Source organism: Lepidochelys kempii, chromosome 5, assembly GCF_965140285.1.
Source record: "Lepidochelys kempii isolate rLepKem1 chromosome 5, rLepKem1.hap1, whole genome shotgun sequence".
In the NCBI taxonomy this organism is placed as follows: Eukaryota; Metazoa; Chordata; order Testudines; family Cheloniidae; genus Lepidochelys; species Lepidochelys kempii.
Genome location: NC_136384.1, coordinates 46,464,076 through 46,484,242, shown reverse-complemented (window position 1 = coordinate 46,484,242; position 20,167 = coordinate 46,464,076). Strand labels below are relative to the sequence as shown.

At 42.5% G+C, this 20,167-nt stretch overlaps 1 protein-coding gene across 2 annotated transcripts in view; it reads right to left on the bottom strand.

Moving 5' to 3' along the window:
- TBCA (tubulin folding cofactor A) overlaps positions 1 to 20,167 on the bottom strand; it is a 63,927-nt gene that overhangs the window by 17,060 nt on the left and 26,700 nt on the right. For both annotated transcript variants that reach the window (XM_073344184.2, XM_073344183.2), the window contains exon 2: positions 13,867 to 13,972. In XM_073344184.2, the coding sequence (XP_073200285.1) occupies positions 13,867 to 13,972 (106 nt within the window). The remainder of the gene's footprint in view (positions 1 to 13,866; positions 13,973 to 20,167) is intronic.

Genomic DNA, 20,167 nt, shown 5'->3' with positions numbered 1-20,167 from the left:
GATGTATTACTGTGGCTCTCTGGCAATGTACATTGGTAAATTCTGGCTCTCTCTTAGGCTCAGGTTGGCCACCGCTGTTTTACTGTAATTGAGCTTGATAAAAATGACCTTTTCCCTAATATCAATAACCTATAAATGTACTAACTCAAATTTATAAAACAGGTTTCCAGTTTATTAAAATGCAAATTTCTGTTTCTGTTTTTTAAAAATAACATAGTTGGCTTGGAAAAGGCTTGAGGCCGCAGCAGATGTAGAGATCCATTACACTAAGCCGCTGGTAATTCCCCCTTTAATTGAGGAATAAATTACACAGAACACTACTTGACACTCTACTCTTACAGAGGCGTGAAGAAAAATTTCTGGAAAGTGTTGGGATACGTTATTTTCTCAGTGCAGAGAATCAGTTTTCTTTCATGTCAGCAAATTATTTCAGAGTATGGAACCGATAGGTTTCAACCACTTATACCAAGCATTGTGTAGAACGGGAGTGGAGAGGCTGAGGGAGGACGAAAGACGACAGACACCTACTTGACTTGACCTCCTCTTCATCTAACTGCTTCAGTATTTCACATTTGGCAACCCCTGGAGTTGCTCTAGCTGAGGACCAATCAATTGGTACATGGCAGATCATTTCAGGAAGCAGAAGCAAAAGTTTATTTTGTCCTTTCTGGAAAATGGTTTGCTGGCTAGGAGTTTTATGATAATCTGGGACTGCAGGTTTTCTTTGCCAGCCAGGGAGACAGAGCTAGTGCAGAGATTTAAGAGTGTAGATGCTACTCTTGAGGGGGTAGAAGCAAAATTCATTACTAGTGCCTTCCCTGAATCCAGTCACTGGCTAATTCAATCCTCCCTTTAATTTTAGAATTAAATCGTTTGTGTTAGAAACACAATTCTTGCCCTTTACTTTGATAACTTCCATAAGGATAACTGGACAATGCAATCACTGCCCATAGAAAACTGTCAATCAACAGGCAGCATTTTCTACACAACAGCTCTCAAAATTTTACTTGAAAAGAATATGAATTGCCTTGGATGTAAACACTGTCACATGGGCAGACATTGGCAGAAAAAAATCATAAATAAAAGGGAACCCATTTGGAAAGCGGTGCCAGTTCGGTTCTGACAAAACAAGTATTGGTCAACCACAAAGTTGGCTCAGCCTTGACAGTACTGGCTGCATATTGTCCTCCTGACCTCTTTTTTGGGGAATTATCTGTCATCTTTAGGTTTTCAGGCAGAGGGAAACTGTTGCATGATATGGAGCAAGAGCTCTCACTCAGCCCAACATATGATTTAGTTTAAAAAGTTAGCAGTCTGGTTAAAGAAAAGGCATTAGGATAAATTATGGAGATTTGGGAGATTTCCTTCAGTTTTGCAGAAGGCAGAAAGTCAGGAAAAATAAATGTCTGTGCTAAAACTGGAGTCAGAACAGAACTGGCAGGTTTCCCATATAGATACAGTCAAGTCACTAACCCATGCCTGATAGGTCTGATAGAGCCTCTTTCTGCAGAGGAATGGTGAGCCCAACTACAAGAGAATTTCCCTTCAGCGATCGTTAATGTCAATTGTTGAATCTTCTTGCTAAATGGGAGTTTCCATGTTAATGTATCCCAACTACTGCACAATTATTTTAAATCCTCAGCATAGAGAGCATAGTCTAGAATACAAAAAGGTATTTATATCTTAGACAAACTGAAAATAAAATTCTTTAAAAAACAAACGAAAAAAAGGAAGCCCTAGCAAGGATTACAATAATTTCTTACCAATAGGCTTCTTTCAAAAAGTACATTAGAAAAGAAACACAAAGCTGAAAGCAGCAAGTTTAATATCACCTGCACGTCAGGAGTATTATTCTACAGAGAAGACAGATACAAATACAGGTTGCTAGCCTTTAAAGGAGACTGATTTGTGCTCATTAGTTAAACTCTCGAAATGCACAAATGAGTGTGTCAAACTCTTTATTCGCAACTTTGTAGTTCTAGTTGTCTAGATAAAAAGCCAGTAGAATTCAGATTATTAAACAGAGGTAATCTGTTTTTAGGAGAAAACCCAAAGGATTTTGAAAGTAATCAGACTGGAATGAAACTAAAAGTTGAACCTAATCTTATGTGTGTCTGATTTATGAGGAGAGTCTGAAACGTCGCGTATTCAATCCAACATGAAATTTAAAAAAAAACAGAAAGAAATTAGATTAAAAACCATTACTTGAGCCATTAAAAACATAAGTAATATTACTTGGGAATACTCAACATTAAACAAACATTGACTTGTTCAGACCAATATCTTTCATGTTTGAAGTCCTGTTCCACAAAATACAGCTTCAGTAACTAAAGGTATAGTTAATTCTAGTCTTCCACATTTTAACTTTCAGGAATCTGCTCCACTTTTAAGTGGTGACTAGTGACAACAAAAGGATTCAGCCTAATCCTCGAGAAACATGAGAGACTCAGTGCGAGACTAGGAGGAGCAGAACTTGTTGGATAAAGGACATGAACACCAGCTTCTCAAAGGGCTTGTCTCCCCATGAAAGCTAATCTGGAATAACTGGAAATTAATCCACTAGTACTCCCTCAAAGTGGATTAAACTAACCTGGAATAAGACATTCTTATTCCAGAAGAAGAGTATTCACATATGGAGTTAACCAGGAATAGCTTTTCCAGAATAACTCCCTATGCAGACTAACCCTGATTATTTATATTGCCTTATTTGCACATGGAGGAAACCTGCTCATTAGCAGCACTCTATGTATCTATAGCAAGTAGAATATAAATTCTGAGAAAAGGCCCTTAGATTCTGTGGTGTTAATGTAGAAATTCTGTCGTAACTTCAGATAAATTAAAGTGGAGGGTTTTTGAATCTGGGAGGCAGTTGGGATTGTGGGACAAGTAGTTGGATATTTCTGCTAAAATGATCAGCTAGTAAATATTTAAAACTATTAATAACACTCCTTTCAGTTTCAGAGTTACTACCCCATGGAGAGGAACCCAAGAAGATCACACCTCAGAGCTAATTCATACTGTACATGGATTCAAATAGGTATTAATATGTAGGTTTACATACTCAATTCACATTTATTTCTGCAACCATAAGGACTAGATTAAGAAAAAGTTAACGTGGCCACAGAACTATAGAATACACAAGGTCTTACCTATTAGTCCATACTGGTGGCTACGCTGCAGTGCAGAAGACTTATTATAAATCATAGAATATAAGTACTGGGTAAAGGCCTTGATTTACTAACCATTACAATGGCTAGGTTGGGGGAAACCCAAATTTGTAGAAAAACAGTTACTATCTTTTCCACAACTGTTGTTCTTCTGTGTTGTTCCGTGTGCAAGCATAAAAGGCCCCAGTCCCCTCAGTTCCTTCCTGGCAGAAAGATTCCAATAGAGATGAAGGAGGGCAGGTCATGGAATGGACACTTACAACATACCTCTAAGAACAACAGTTACGGAAAAATTTGTAATAGTTTTTTCTTCCTTGAATGACTGCACGTGTATGTTCTACTGTAGGCCACTCAGAAACCATCCCAACTGGAGATGGGTTCGAAGTCTATTTGAAGAAGAACTGGAGGACCACATGTCCAAATTTAGCATTGTCTCTATGTGACAGATCACAAAGTGAGAAGCAAATGTGTGACATGACAACAAGGCTGCTGCTTTGCAAGTGTCTAATATGGGCACAATAGCTAGAAAAGCGGCAGAGATCACCTTTGAACCTAAGTTGAATGACCCAACAAGCTATCCAGCAGTTTCACATTAACCAACTGGTAACACAGTCAAATACAACTGGTTATCCTTTACATGGAAACGGGACTGCCCTTCATTCGGTCTGCAAATGCAATGAACAGTTGAGCATAAGATCTGAAAGGCTTAGTCCATTACAGATAAAATGCTAAAGCTCTTCTGACAAATTGTGCAGTTTCTCCTCCCCTTTATTACCAAGAGGATTTGAGAAGGTTGGTAAGAAAACTGCTTGGTTAATATGAACAATGGAGACCACTTTCGTGAGAAGACTTCGGTGAGGATGAAGGCAGATGTCTGTGTAGAAAACCGTATCTGGAGGATCTGATACTAGAGCCCTCAAATCCCCCACTCTCCTAACTGATGTAGTGGTTACTGAAAATGCTGCCTTCATCAAAAGGTGCAACAGAGTGCAGGTTGCTACAGGCTCAAAGAGGGGAGAGGCGGGGGGACACCAATCAGCTTTGCTAAGACTAGATTCAGGCTCTATGGTGGAATAGGGTTCTGTACCTGCGGAAACATTCTGTCTAAACGCTTTAAAAAAATTGTACAGCCATTGTGTTGGAAAAGAGAAAGGGGTTATCCCAGGTGTGTGAAATATAGCTGCTAGGTATTCTCTGATCAAGCTAATCACCAATCCTTGATGTTTGAGGGACGGAAGATAGTTCAGCACATACTGAATAGAAGAACAGGGGCCCAGATGGAAAACCTCTTCCATTTAGACAGGTAAGTAGTTCTAGATGATGATTTCTGACTACTCAGCAACATATCCTGAACTTCTCTAGAGCAGGACTCCTCCGCCAAAGTTAACCTTGAAGCCTCTAGGGTGTCAGGTGAAGGCTTGAAGTCTGTAGTAGAGGAGGCAGGTGTGATTCTGTGAAATCAAGTATGTGTGAAGCGGGAGCAGGGATTGACTGAGAGGTCCAAGAGCTTGGGGAGGGCAGGGGGAAGTGTTGGTGGGGCCATGCAGGAGTGATCAGTATAAGACGGGCCTTGTCCTGTTTGATCTTGCACACAACTCTGTTCAGAAAAGGATTGGAAAGAAAAAAGCATACAGCAGACCCTGATCATGGCAGTAGAAAAACATCCAATAATGAACCTGGACTGAGTCCGGCTCAGGAACAAAACTGGTGGCATATTCTGTTGTCTTTTGTCGCTACGAGATCCACTTGAGGACACCCTCAGAGCTGGAAAATGGATCTTGCTGTGTCTGGGTGAAGGGACCACTGCTGGTGATGAATAAACAATCTGCTCAGGCAATCTGACAGTGTATTCTGAGCCCTTAGGACATGGCCTGCTTTCAGAAGTAGAGCTGCTGATGTAGAAGTCCCAAAATAGGATTGCTTCTCAGCAGAGTAGTGAGAACTGCATCCCTTCCTATTTGTTTACATAAAACAAGGCCGCTGTATTGTCAGTCAGCACTAACATGCCCCTTCCCCTGATGTAAGGAGGAACGCCATGCATGCTGATCAGATAGTCAATACACGAACATCAGGGAGTTGTAAGCTGAGATTTTGATTAGACCAGAAAACTTGCATCTGCTGGGGTCCCAAGTGAGCCCTCCCACCCAGGTCTGAGGCATCCAAGACTAAGGTAAGAGATTGTTGAAGTGGGGTGAAGGGAATTCCCTTTCAGACATTGGACAGATCCGTCCACCAATCTAGGGAAGATACGATCCGATTTGGTACATGCACTAACCTGTCTATGTGGTGCCTTCTTGATGAATACACATCAGCCCACTGGCCTTGAAAGAGTCTGAAACTCAGCCTGGCATTTTGTACTACAAAAATGCATGGTGCCGCCATGTGCCCCAGCTGCCTTAAACAGTTTCTCACTGTGGCGAGACGATAAGCCTTAAAGTCCACAATGAGGTTTCGTATTACATGAAACCTTGCATACAGTAGTAAGGCCCTGGCCATTTTTGAGTCCAGGACCATTCCAACAAATTCTACTTTCTGAACTGGAAACAGGACTGACTCATCCGTGTTGATCAGCAGGCAGACTGCAACGAAGGTGGTTGAGATTATGTTTATGCTGAACAACATCTGTGTCCTGGACTGATCTCTTATCAGCCAGTCATTCAGGTAAGGGAAACATGGACCTCTGAAGAATGGTACTACCACCGCCGTACACTTTGTAAATACATGCAGGGCAGCTGAGACACCAGAGGAGAGCACTGTGAACGGATAATGGAGACCGCTGACAGTGAATCTCAAATTTTCTGTGGCTCTGATGAATCGCCACATGGAAGCAAGCATGCTAGAAATCAAGAGCAGCATACTAGTCCTCTGGCGCCACAGAAGGAATCATGGAGGCTAAAATGACCATCTGAAATGTCAGTATTTTTAGGCACTTGTTTAACGCCTTAGATCTAAAATAGGCCTGAGACATCCTTCTGCAGGTAGCATCAAGAATAAAACCCCTTTCCCCTGAACAAAAGAGGGACCTCCTCTATAGCGCCTACAAGGAGAACCAATTGTATCTCTTGCAGTAACTCTGCCTCATGAGAGAGATCTCTGAAGATTAACAGGGAGTGGGGGTGGGGGGCGGGGGAAATAAATTGGAGTGTATATCAGACTTGCACCACATTTAGAATCCAGCCATCTGTTGCGATGTGGGCTCAAATATGACAGAAGTGAGACAGGTGGTTTGCAAAAATTAGGGAAGAAAAGGATGGCCCTCTTAGAGCTGGCAGTCTGCTCTGGACCAACCCATCAAAATGAGCTCTTGGAGAATGCTACCTGCCTTGAAGAACAGGCAGCTGCAGAAGTAGAGGGTGGTAGTGGGCATCTTTTGTAACTTCTGCTAGTTCTCCTCGGCAGGTCTTGGGCTTGCTAGGCAAATCCCTGAAAATGCTGTGACTGGTGATGATAGAATGCCTTTTATTTCACTGAAGGGATGTGAATGCCCAGGGGTTTCAGGGATACGCTAGATTCTTTGAGTCTGTACAGAATCTCATCAGTTTTTTTTCTGAGAAGAGCGATGGCCCTTCAAATGGGAGATCCTGAACTGTTTGTTGCGCCTCTAGAGGGAGGCCAGAAGAGCATAACCAAGACTTGAGCCTCATCGTGATGGCAGAAACCATGCCAGGAGCTGCAGAATCTGCTTTGCCAAGACTTGCCTACAGAGCTGTTCTGGCAACCAACCTGTCGTCCTTGATCAATGTCTGGAACTCCTGTTTTGCATCATCTGGGCACTTGTCCTTGAACTCAAACTGTATCCCATAAGGTGAAATCACAGCACCCCAGCAAAGCTTGCTAGTTTGCAATATGAAGCAACAACCCAGCTGTGGAATAAAGCTTCCTCCCAAATAAGTCCAGCTTCTTGGCCTCTATTTTTTTGGGCTGATGCCTGGTAACCCTGTCTGTCTCTCTCTCTCTCAATGGCTGCCAATACTACGAGGAAGCCCTTAAGGTGACTAGAGTTACTTGAACGCCAGAGAGGGGACATTGTACCTCCTATCCACTTTTTTTTTTTTGCACAGTCAGAGGCAGGAAAGCTTGAGTCTGCCAAAGAACCTTTGTAGGCTCTAAAATAGCTCATTAGTAGCGACAGCTATTCTAGCTGGGGCTGCAGATGCCAAAACGTCCACCAGCCTGTATGATTTTTACAGAATCTCCTCCAAGTAGATATCCAGGGCCATAGTCATCCTCCCTCAACAACTCCCGATGAGTCTTAAAATAATCAGGAGTTGGAGAAATAGGTTCCACTGCAATTGCCTCATCAGGGGATGAGAAAGAGGATGGCAACAGTACGAGGAGCTGGTCCAGTTCCTGATCCTGTCGCGGATGCTTGTGAGAAGGGTCCTGATTGTGCTTGGTGCTGGCCTTTGTATCGATGCTAGGGTGTTTGTGGCACTGATGCTCCTGATGGCCAGTAGATGAAGCCGGTTGTGGTGGATATGGGGACGCTCTTGATTGGAGGTGGGGGAAACCCCACAGGTTCCAAAAGGGTGCATGGCCCAAGGGTACTTTCAGTAAGCCCCTTGATTAAACTGAGGCTGAAATCAGGGTGGGCAGGTGCTTTACTCTTGATGGTGAGATCAGCTGGGCTAGGGCACATAGGATCCCACTTCAGGGTCTGAAGTGGCAGTCTCTTCCTGAAACCAAGGAAATGTGCTCTGGGGCATACTTTCTCTGAGTGCCCCCCTGAGATTTTAGATGAGCTTGACCTCTTGGCTTCCTCTGAAGATCCTGGGACTGAGTCTTACCTACAGTAACCCTTCTTTGGTACCAGTGATGCCAATCTCTCTCTCGATGCCAGTAATGCTGGAGGTGAGTTACTGACTGATAGTGAGGTGCTCAGTACCCGGACCGAGGTCAATGGTTCAGATAGAGGACGTAGCACCAATTCCAGCAGCAGATATTTCAGTCTGGCTGCCCTGTCTTTTTTGGACCAGGGTTTAAAGTGCTTACAAATAGCACATTTGTCACTCATGTGACTCTAAGGCAGTTGGGATGAGGATCACTGTTAGGCATTGCCTTCCCACAAGAGTGGCAGGGCTTGAAACCCAGAGAGTGTGGCCTATCTCCAGTACCAAGCAGTTCCACACAAATTTATGATTTTTTTTTAAACTTACTATTACACTAACTACTGAACTACACCAGGGGTCGGCAACCTATGGCATGCATGCCAAACATGGCACGTGAGACAATTTTTAATGGCACGCTGCTATCTGCTGGACCCGGGCAGACAGCAGCGTGCACTAAAAATCCTGCCCAGCCCGGCCCACTCTTTTCCGCCCCCCGCCCACTGCTCTCTCCTTGCAAGGCAGGCAAGCTTCCCCCTCACCCTGCCTCTTCCTTCAGTGTGCTGGGTTCCTGCCCCTCCTCCTCTCCCTCCCTGCGGCTGATCAGCTGACGGTCCTTGCTACAGAGGGGGAGAGGTAAAAGCGGAGCCACAGCATGCTTCAGGGACCTTGGGGAAGGGGGTGGAATCAGGGCATCTCCCCTCCAGCCCCCTGCCGTGAGCTGCTCAGTGCAGGGGGCTGGGAGCACCCCCATGACCCCAGCCCACACCTCCAGCCCTCTGCCCTGACTCCTGCACCCCCCTCACACCCGAGCCCCATGCCCTGACCCCTGCACCCAACTCCACAATCCCAGCCCTGACTCTGGCACTCCCCACACATACCCGGCCCCCTGCCCTGACTCTTGTACCCTCCTCACACATACCCAGCTCCCCCACACCCCATGCCCTGACTCTTGCACCCCCCACATCCCCACTCCCACCCTGAGCACCAAACTGGAGCTCCTGCACACACACACACACACACCCCATTCCCACCTGCACCCCTTGCACCAAATGAAGCTGTCCAGGTAAGCACTCCACACTCAAACCTCCTGCCCCAACCCTGAGCCCCCTCCCTCATTCTAGCTCCTGGCCAGATCCTGCACCCCAACCCCCAGCCCTGTTCTCAGTGCACTCCCACTCTCACCTCAGTGCAGAGAGAGGAAGAGAATGGCTAGAACCAGGGAGAAGGTAGGTACCTACTCTGTGTAGATAGGGCCGGGACCCCAGACTGGCAGCGGGCTGAGCAGGGCCGGCAGCCAGGACCCTGGCTGGCAGAAGCTGGCGGACGGAACCCCAGACTGACAGCGCGCTGAGCGGCAGCGGGCTGAGCCACTCAGCCCACTGCGGGTCTGGGGTCCCGGCCGCCAGCCCCGCTCAGCCTGCTGCCAGTCTGGGGTTCTGGCTGCCAGCCCCTTGCCAGCCGGGGTCCCGGCCGCAGGCCCCGCTCAGCCCGTGGCCGACCTAGGTGAACAGAACCCCAGGCCAGCAACGGGCTGAGCGGGCCGGCGGCGTAAGATCAGCATTTTAATTTAATTTTAAATGAAGCTTCTTAAATATTTTGGAAACCCTGTTTACTTTACATACGACAATAGTTTAGTTATATAATATATAGACAGAGAGAGAGACCTTCTAAAAAATGTTAAAATGTATTATTGGGACGCGAAACCTTAAATTAAAGTGAATAAATGAAGACTCGGCACACCACTTCTGAAAGGTTGCTGACCCCTGAATTACACTAACTATACAGGACTACAATGAGCACTGTTTAAATGCTTGACTAAAGACTTGCGGAAGCAAGGAAAGGGAGCTCCAACAACTGCCACAGGCAATAGGAAGGAACTGAGTGGCGTGAGGGGCACCTTGACCCTTTATGCCTGTGCACAAGGCAGCAGAGGGCACTTATGCCTCCCAAATGGGGACCCCTAAGTGAAAACTCTTCAACAACTGTACACTGGCGTGCACAGACACCTACAGTGTAATGATCATGGGCAATCACTCAAAGAAGAACTACAGTTTTTAATCCCTTTTTAAAAAAAGCACTAGAGTCCATTGTGCTGTTTTGCTAGAACGGATGAGATTTTTTGTGGCATTTTGCAAAGATTTTATTTGCAGTTTACACTTGATAAATAAATTCCGAGTTGTAACATTTTCCTGCCTGATAATCTTAAACTCATATAAATCTTGTGGGAATCATAGAAGTGTAGGACTGAAAGGGACCTTAGTAGGTCATCTAGTCCAGACCCCTGCACTCAAGGTAGGAAAGCTCAATCAATTAAAAAAAAAAACAAAAACCAATTTAGTATGAAATCTGCTTTTGGAAAAAGCTATTAGGCAAACATATTTTGGCTTAGGATATGGTGACTTGGATGCTTGAAGCATAAAAGTTATATAAGCCTTCCTTTATTCCATAGTATTTTCTCAGTTTTCCCTCTTGGTTTATCACATTTTTCTGGCAGTATGATTTGGGTCAGGTACGATTCTTTATTTAAACTGGTGGAAAATCTTCAAACTCTAACCTGCATCTATATTTTCTTGAGAAAAAAAGAATATAGCAAAGTATGATGATAAAAACAAAACCATCTTTAAAGCGGTAGAGAGAATTTCAATTTTTTTCCCCAAAGGGGACTGGGGATGGATGAAGATATGGAGCTTTTCACTTCTGAAACAGTGTGCCAATTCACAGCCCATTCGGGTAAAGAGTGAGCTAGAACGGTTAATATATTATGTCTTTTGGGGACCCTATGTGAAGTGAGTTGAGGACATCAGCCTAATTAGTTAGTAGATGGGTGTCTATATCACTAAAGCTGTACAACTAATATTCCTGCTGGTACACAGTGAAGAGGACAAGGGTTGATAATTCATAGCTGAGGTACACTGATTGAGAGCATTAGGAGGTAGTTTGCAGTGCCATTGCTTAGGATGTACCAGTGGCATATAAACAAGGACTTCAGGCCCAGAACCTTGGCTGAGGTGCACTGGGTACAAAAATGGCCCTTTGTACTCCCATAATCATGGGGCAACACTTCACTGACCTAGTGCCCGGCTGCAGGACAGCAATCTGAAGGCTACTGTAATTTACACCAGCTGCCAACAACCCCAAAGAGTTGCTACTGGAGCCATGGATCACGAAGCTTCAGAGGAAGCCCCAAACCATACTTCCTCCACCAGCAGCCAAAAGAAGGGTGACAGGAAACACGAAGGTGGCACACAACCCCCTAAATATTGTTCCCTACAGGGGGAAATCCTACAGGCTCCAGATCCACCATGTTTATATCCACTTTGTGCTGGTGGATTGGTGCAAAGTGATGGAGCACAGCCCAGGATTAGTGTCTCAGTCTCCCGATCTGTCAATTCAGCATGTTTCACCAACACTCACTTAAAAATAGAAATTTCTTCAGGCACTCATGTGCATTGTTAGATAATCTGTGTTTCATTGCAAAGTCACAGCTAAAAGATTTACTAGTAAGTGGCTTTACTTGTAAGTGGTTTTCCTCTATTCCAGTTTCTCCCTTAAAAAAATTATAATGATAATTATTATAATATATTACCTGATCAGAGTTCCCAGAACTGGATTTCCTACCCCAGTTAATATACTATAGACTAGCTAAAACTTTAGTTTTACTTCACACAACTGGATCTAGTATCTAAACTATTTCTGTAATGCTATTCTACCATCACTGAAAGATACAGAAGCTTATTTATAAATATTAAAGATAGAGCTAAATTCTCAATTTATTATAGTTAAATAGTTAATTCCAATTCTTAATAACGATATAACTAAATAGAATTTTCTTGAAGTCCTTTTAAATATGTAAATCCCATCCCACATATATTCTGGAACAAGTTTTCCACTACTAGAAGTATCTTGAAATTAAGGGACTAGTGGAACAAGCAAGCACACTCACTCTGTTCAGCATCCTAGTCTTTCAGAACTTAAAAATTCCTTGCACTCTGGAAATTGTCAGAGCTGCGAGCATATACCAAAAAAGAACACTAAAGCAGCTGTGTGAAGATGTCATCTGAGGAATCAAATGGCAGCCATTTTCATAGTGTACTGAGAGCCTTAAAAGTTATGTCTAGACAGCTTTTGGGTGTAGGTCTTGCAGCCTGGATCAAAAGGCCTGTGTTATTTGGGCTCATCATACTAGTGCGCGAAAAACAGCAACATGGATTTTAGGGCTTGGGCTGGAGCTCAGGTTCTGAAACCCTGGGAGCAGAGTGGGCTTCAGAGCTCAATCCCAAACATCAAAGCAATGTCTCCACAGCTATTTTTAGCACGCTAGCTTAAGTTCCTCAAGCACAAGTCTTTTGACCCAGGCTTCAAGACTTGCTCCCAGAAGCTGTGCAGACATACCCACAGAGCGAATGGAGGCCATCCATTTAAAAACTGTTGTCACTGGCTCCTCAGAAGACATCCTCAAAGTACTGCTTTACCATTCTCTTTACTGCAATAGCTTCAAAGGCTATTATTGTCAATTATGACAATTTCTTAAGAGTAGGTGAGGAAATTCCTTGATGCTCTCAAATAATCTGATGAATTGGGACACTGAGCATCGGGATTGCATTCACTAGTTCCAATTAGTGTCAATGAATCTTTAAAGAAATTATTCTCATTTCTATTTCAGTAGAGCCTAAAAACCACAATCAGTGATCAGAGGCAGTGAGATTATACTTCTATAAAGTGGTATGAGTAAATGGTGCAATGCCCTCCAAATTCTAAATATTTCTTTTAAATAACCTGGAAAGGAGAAAAACCACACAGAGTTGGGCTTGTGCCATTTATGATTAATAAAGGCAGCGAGAAGGGAGATTTTGTTGGTTTTTAAATATTTTTTTCTGCTTGTTTTTTGTTACATTAGACACTCAAGGTCTCATTTATTCTTCCATTTGTCCAGGAAGACAAAGGATAACTGGAGAACCGTTATTTTATAACACCAGAGACAATGCAAGTGAAGCCTGATTAAGACTGAAAGTGATTTTAATTCAGACTGTTTAAAGGTTGGGGTTTTTTTTTGTGTGTGAATATCTATTGAAAAGCAAATACCTAAGAAATGCTTGGGGGGAAAAAAAACCTGTTAACAATTCAACACATCCAATTAGAAGCTGAGAAAGATCAGTCCATACTGAATATCCCAGGGGCTCCCAAAAAAACCAAACTCTGTATTCCTATTATTTCTAAAGTAAAAGCAAGCAGAAAAAAATTCCACATTTTAAAACAAAACAAATCAGCCGGACCTTAATTCATAGGACCAAAAAAAAAAAAAAAAAAGGGGGGGGGGGGGAGGGGCCTTAATTCATAGGCCAACATAGCTACCACTGCTTGGTCAGGTGGTTTATTATGTCGACAGCAGACCTCTCTTCCGTCAGCATAGAGAAGCTACACGAGTGATCTGACAGTGGAGCATCTACATTGGTACAGCTGTGCCGCTGGAAGATCACTAGCGTAGACATGCCATTGGTTTACCTAAATTATTCAGAAAGCAGAAGGTAAGAAAACCCTCCTCAGACACCATCCTGAGCATTCCTGCAAGGTATGGAGCACCCTTAACTCAAAGATGAGGAGGCTTATCATTTCACAGGAACAATCAGTACCTTGCAGGATTGAGCTCCTTATGAGTCAACAGTTCTGGAAAGAGCAACATATTTAAAAATGCAAAGAATTGTGTACATTTGTATACTGCCCTTTTTATATTTAAGATAACTTAGTATAATGTTCATATCAGCGGAGCTTGGAAAAAGCTGAGAGATTCTTTCGTTAAAAGTCACTTTCAAATTTCCCCCTTTATAAGTTATAATGCTTTAAATATATTTTTAAAATATTTTAGAACATACCTGCTTTTTAATTCCATAATCATCACTTGCTTCTGCTTTCATTCTTTCAATTTTTTCTTCTTGCTGTTTTGCTTCTTTTTCATACATAACTTTCTCTTTTGCCAACCTGAAAACAAATCAAATGATTTTGTTTATACACTAAAAAAGCAAGATTAAGCTGTATAATTGGAAAATGACATCATACCCAACAAAAATAAAAATACAGCAGCCCTTCAAGAGGCTGCTGTCTAGTTTTATAAAAGTTAAATTCTTGACCTTTTAACGAAGGATCTAAACACAAGTGGATAATAGAGAGTACCTCTATTTTACTTCTGGTTTTATATTAAATATCATGGATTATTTCAACCAATATTCACTTAAAAAGACATTCTGCTACTCTGTTTCAAATATTCGACAAACCAAACGAAGTAGTAAATTCCTAGCTGCCACATGCTTTACTGATAGAGGAGAAACACTTGTAGTCTGCAATGAGGGATTCCAAGTCACAAAAGACAACTGCTCAGATTCAAGTCACGTGGCTTTTGAGTACAGATATGTTACACAAGGCAAAGAGTAATAAGCTATGTTTGCATCTCAAAGATCATAACTTTTCAGAACAGCCCAAGAAACAATTTTAAAAAATTACTAACCTGTTCTATAATTGTTCTTTGAGATGCATTGTATATCCATTCCACTTTAGGTGTATGCACACAGTTCACCAGAGTCGGAAATTTTCCCCTTAGCAGTATCTGTTGGAGCGGCACACACACCCTTTGCTGACAGTACAAAAAGGGTGCAACCTGACTTCCCTCAGTTCCTTCTTACCTGAGAGACTCCTATATAGAGGGGAAGGAGGATGGTCATAGAATGGACACATGCAACACATCTCCAAGAACAACAGTTACAGAACAAGCTGTGATAGTTTTTTCTTCAAATGATTGAACATGTCCATTCCACTTCAGGTGACTCACAACCAGTTCAAACCAGACGTGGGTTTCAGAGTCTACCTGAACAAGAGCTGAAGGACTTCTTGTCCGAACCGGACTTCTTGTCCGAACCTTGACATTGTCTCTGGAATGCTGAGAGGTGTCATGAAGAGTTGTAAATGTATGCACCAATGACCAAGCTGCAGCCCTACAACCGTCTGTTATTGGCTCTTGAGGTAAAAAAAGGTGCAGAAGTTGCTTGAGATCTTGCCAAGTCTGCTACCATCCTGCTTGGCAGGGTTACGTTGGCAATGTCATAGCACATACATATGCAGGAAGAAATCCATGACAAGCTCCTCTGTGTTGAGACTGTAAGACCCTTCATCCTGTTTGCAACTGCTACAAACAGCTGGTATGACTATCTAAATCGGTGGTCTCCAAGCTTTTTACCTTGTGCTCCCCCCCCCACCCGTCTGCCCCTGAGAGCCGGGGTGCGGCCAACAGCCCGGGTCAAGACCGGAGCTGGGTGGCGCTCCCTGCGCACCCCTGTGGGGGCTGGACCGGGACCCAGTCATGTCCTGCCCCCCCCCCAACATTCTTCTGTATCCCCCAGGGGGCAGGCCCCACAGTTTGGGGACCTCTGATCTCAACAATCTGGTTCTGTCCAAGTAAAAAGCTAATGCCCTTTTGACATCCAAGGCATGGAGTCTCTCCATCCTTTTGAGAATGGGGTTTAGGAAAGAAAGTCAATAAGTATATTCCTTGATTGAGGTGGAATTCTGACACTACTTTAGTCACAAATTTCAGATGTGGACAAAGTAAACTTTGTCCTTATAAAAGATTGCATAAGGAGGCCTCTACCAGAGCAAGGATATGGGTCTCTGGTTCACCACAGGACCACAGCTGGATACCAGGAGGAGGAGCCTCTGGAGGAAGGTGAGTGATGCCTTCTATCCCTGGAGCAAGGGGCATAGGAACATAGGAGCATAGGAACAACTTAGAGCAGTCGTTCTCAACCTATTTACCACCGTGCGCTGCATCCAATACCACCTGTATGGCCTTGAGGATGTCACATGGGCCACAGCTCTGTGCTGATTGGGCCACAGATTGAAAACCACTGCCTCAGAGGAAGAATCAGTGTCACCTGACCAGAGATGCACTGTACCATAAGGTGTCGAGGTCCGATGGAGTGTCTCCAGAGAGATCTGTACCAGTGACCGTATACTGGTTTTACCTCTGGAAGGCACCAGGAGAGGATTCAGTGGACAGTCTGAAGTCTGCCACGGAGCTGAGGGTTTGACCTTACTTGTAGGTATGTCGACAAAGTCTGAGGATCAATCAGTACTGGACAACTTGTCTCCTATGCTGCTGGAGAATCTGGTACCAAGAGACTTAACAGGTCTTGCACCGCAGCATATGCCTCCGGCGTCATCAGTACCAAAAGGTTCCCCTGCTGTTGCCGCATTCAATAAGTCAGTACCACTGCGAGTGTAGGCCTCAATGATACAGGCACTGGTGCTAGAATCAAAAACCCTGAGTGAGACAAAGTCAGTACCAGGGAGCATCTCTTCCCAGAGGATACTCTGCCCTGCTCTCCAGTTTGCTTGCTGGTAGACAGTACTGGGGACCTCAATCTTTTGAAAGAGGTTGGCTGCTTTGAGGCATGCTGTCTGTGCTTCTTCCTCACCACTGGAAAAGTGGAAATGCTGCAATGTTCAGATGTGCCCTAACTGGCGTAGAAGTACTCGGTGCCCGCCCTGAGTGGGACAGTTCAGACAGTGGACACAAGGCGGCCTCATGAGAAGGAGACAAAGACTCAACTTCCTATCCTTTTTGATCCAGGATTTGAAATATCTACAGATTTGACAGTGGTCCTAGATGTGACCCTCATGCGGCATTTGGAATGACGGTTACTTACTGGCATAGACTTGCAGCAGATGAAAGGCTTAAAGCCTGGAGGCTGAGCATGACTCAGTACTGAGGGTCAGCACTCAGAACAAGCACAAACTGACAATCTAAGCAAAACTAAACAAAATAACTAAAGGTCTAACTAACTATTGAGGGGTACACTAACTATATATATTCTTGAGAAAGACAGAACACTTGCAAAGCAAGCCAACACACTGACTACCAATCATGGGCAGTCAGAGGGAACTGAGGAGAACTGGGGGCCACCCTTTATACTACTGCACAGCAACATGAGGCAGCTGAGGACAGGTACCACTAAGGGGAAAAAAAGTCTCCTACTCTGGTGCACTGGGCATGACCACACCTGAAGCAGAATGGACATGTTCAATTACTCAAAGAACTGTAATTCTCATTTTAATGTAGATAATACTTTGACAGTGTAATCATTTCCACTATTTAGATTAGGAGTTCAGACTTTGATAGTATGAGCCATATATTAATACAGAAATGTCTTGCACATATCCTGCCTTCCTTGCACAATTGTGCAACCTTCTCCCTTCCCTGTGGTAATTACAGCAATGCCTTATATGGAAAAGGAAATTCAGAAAGTATCTTATATTTTATCCTCTTTTAATGCAATTTGGTAGGTGCAAGCAGGAGGAGCAAGCCTGCATGACCAGCCAATTCTTCAGTTCAAGAATCTCTTCTAGATCACAGTTACATTTCACACCACAGTACCTAAGTGAGTAGATGTAATTCCACACATCAAATTTCACCACAAAATTATTATTACAAAGTCAACTTCCCAAGCACAGCATCTCCATAGCATCAAGGTTCTTAAAATGTTTGCTCCAAAGGGTCTTTTGCAAACTCAGAATCCCAGAACTAGTATGTATCATGGTAAGTAGTAGACCCATGATTTTACCCTTAACTAGCACCAGCATATTGGAAATTTTCTTAAAATCTGCTTTTTCAAAGGGGGAAGAGACTCATTTTTAGCCTTAACACTGGACCCAGATTTGGAAACTGGATGCTCTTTGATATAATCCCCCTTTTCCAGAAAACTATTAAGATCACCTTAAGTAAATTCAAGTCTAACAACTATAGCACTGAAGATTCCAGTTTAATAGAATTCCTTTTAGTTTGTGATATGTTCTCTACATAAAATAACACAGTGTGCCGGCAAAAATTATGTACCACAAACTCCCATTAGCACCAGTAAATAAAGTAAAAGCTTGACTTTTCTGGCTGGCCAGCTGGCTGCTCAAAGCTGGCTATTATTGAGCAAATTCAGACACCAACTGCTCAGGTTTACTGTATGATTCTATTATGATGACCAAAGAAGAGAAGGATTTGTATGGATACTAGAGATTTGAATAACATGTATTGAGCTTTTTCTGGTATAGAAACTTCATTAAAACCCACACCATTAGCCAACATTAATGTACTGACCAAAGTTTCCATTATATACACTTCATCTCTATTACTTTCTCAAAATAGTGACTGCTAAAAATAATGTTAGGGGAAAGATGAAAGGTGGTAAACTGAATGGCCTGATAGGGTCACAATGTTCCCTCTAATTTGACAGGCCGTGTGTGCAAAAAATTTATTCTGTGCAAATTATTGTGCTTCTGTGCAAATTTTTGTGCGTGTGGTGTTTCACCATTTGCGCAGGGTTTAGGATCTGTGCGTGCGCGCACATCTTAAAAGGAGCAGTGGTCACAAATACTTTGGAGTAGCAGTAAACCTTTCTAAAGATCAGTTCTGGACCTGGCATCAGCATGAAAAAGTACGATTTTATAAAGGACTGGATAACTTTACGATCAGGATGGAATGCTTTAGGTCATGGCAAAAATATTCTTTTGTTTGTTAAGTTCCCCCCCAAAGTTAATTTTTCAAACAGAGATAGTTGACTTTTGAATTACTGTACCCAAATTCTTATTTACAGGTTGTCTGATGTAATATTTAAATTTATTAAAATGAAATGTTTAAGCATTATTCTTATAATTAAACTCAACTGCATCATTAAAACGAACATTTCAGAATTTGTTTGTATCAGCTAAAAAAGCTACCTTAAGCTTATTATATATGAAAACATAAGTGACAATCAACTAATGTTTATATTCGTAAAACAACTCTAGGATCAATGACTTTACAAACTATAGCCATACAGGCCCTCTCTTGGCAAATAAAAAGGTTTGTTTCTCCAATCACATAAGCACAACAGTGTTGGTTTAACACAATTGAAAAACCCCTGGAAGCTCACTAAGGTGCAAACTAAACACATCAGAAGCAGGGTTTGCTAGCCATGTTGTGGGTAAAGCTCCTCCCTAGGAAATAAAAATAAGTTTAAAAACACCACATCCACTTTGGAACTTGCTTACAAGTTTATATGTCACCAATATTAAAACAGTGGTTTAAACTGTGATAAACATTACTGCCTTATAAAAGGTAAAGAAAGACTGGACACACATTTTTCAGAATTTACACATTTTTGAACAGACTGTTCAGTGTGATGAAAGTATTTTATAAGTTACAGCTATTAGAGCTGGCAAGTACTTTGTGCCTTATTTACCCTATCTCATGAACTGTGGTAAGAAGATAAGCATCCCCAAGTATATGGCTGATGAAAGGATATTTACATATTATAAATGGTTTGTACAATTACAGTATACTATGCCAAAATAGCAAAAGAATTTACTATACTAAGTAAACACAGTCTGCACTTCTGAAAATAACCATTCAACCACCACTCCTTACGACCAAAAGACAGGACCATACGTTATAGCCCAGCTTAAGAAAAGGATACCAACAAAATAAATATAGTAAGCGACATTTTTCAAGCCTAGATGTTCATAACGTTAGCTCCTAAATCTACATGTAGACACCTATTTCTGTTTAAGCACTTTAGAAGTGGAACTTTAAGTACTCAGCTTTGAAAAAAGTGGCCAAAATATTTTAACCATAACCACTGTTGATAACTCCTTAGATTACAATATTAAAACTGAAATAGCAACAATTTTTCATGACTGATATTAACCTTCTGCATTCCACTCACCTTGATTACCAAAGTTAGACTAGTAATTTCACTTTCCACCGCTCATGCACACTACTGATGTTTGCATTCACACCACTGAGAAGTTCTAATTTCTAACATTTCTCTTAATGGATTGTTCTACAATATCTTTAAGCCATTTCTATTTATATATGTAAATTCTCCTATTTTTTCCCTCTTAACCCCATTTTTTAAAGGGAGGCGCATACCCTAATTTATCAGCGTTTTCTCAAAACAAAAAAATATTTGGTAATGACACACAAATGTAGTCAAAACTAAATACTATGCTTTGGTGACCTCTAACTAAAAACATCAACAGAACTAATTGCGAACAAAATTATTGCCCTGATAATGCTCCCCCCTTCCTCTCTGCACTTCCTGTCTCTGCAAGTTTCATCCACTTCAAAGAGGATAGAATGGCAATTATGATAGA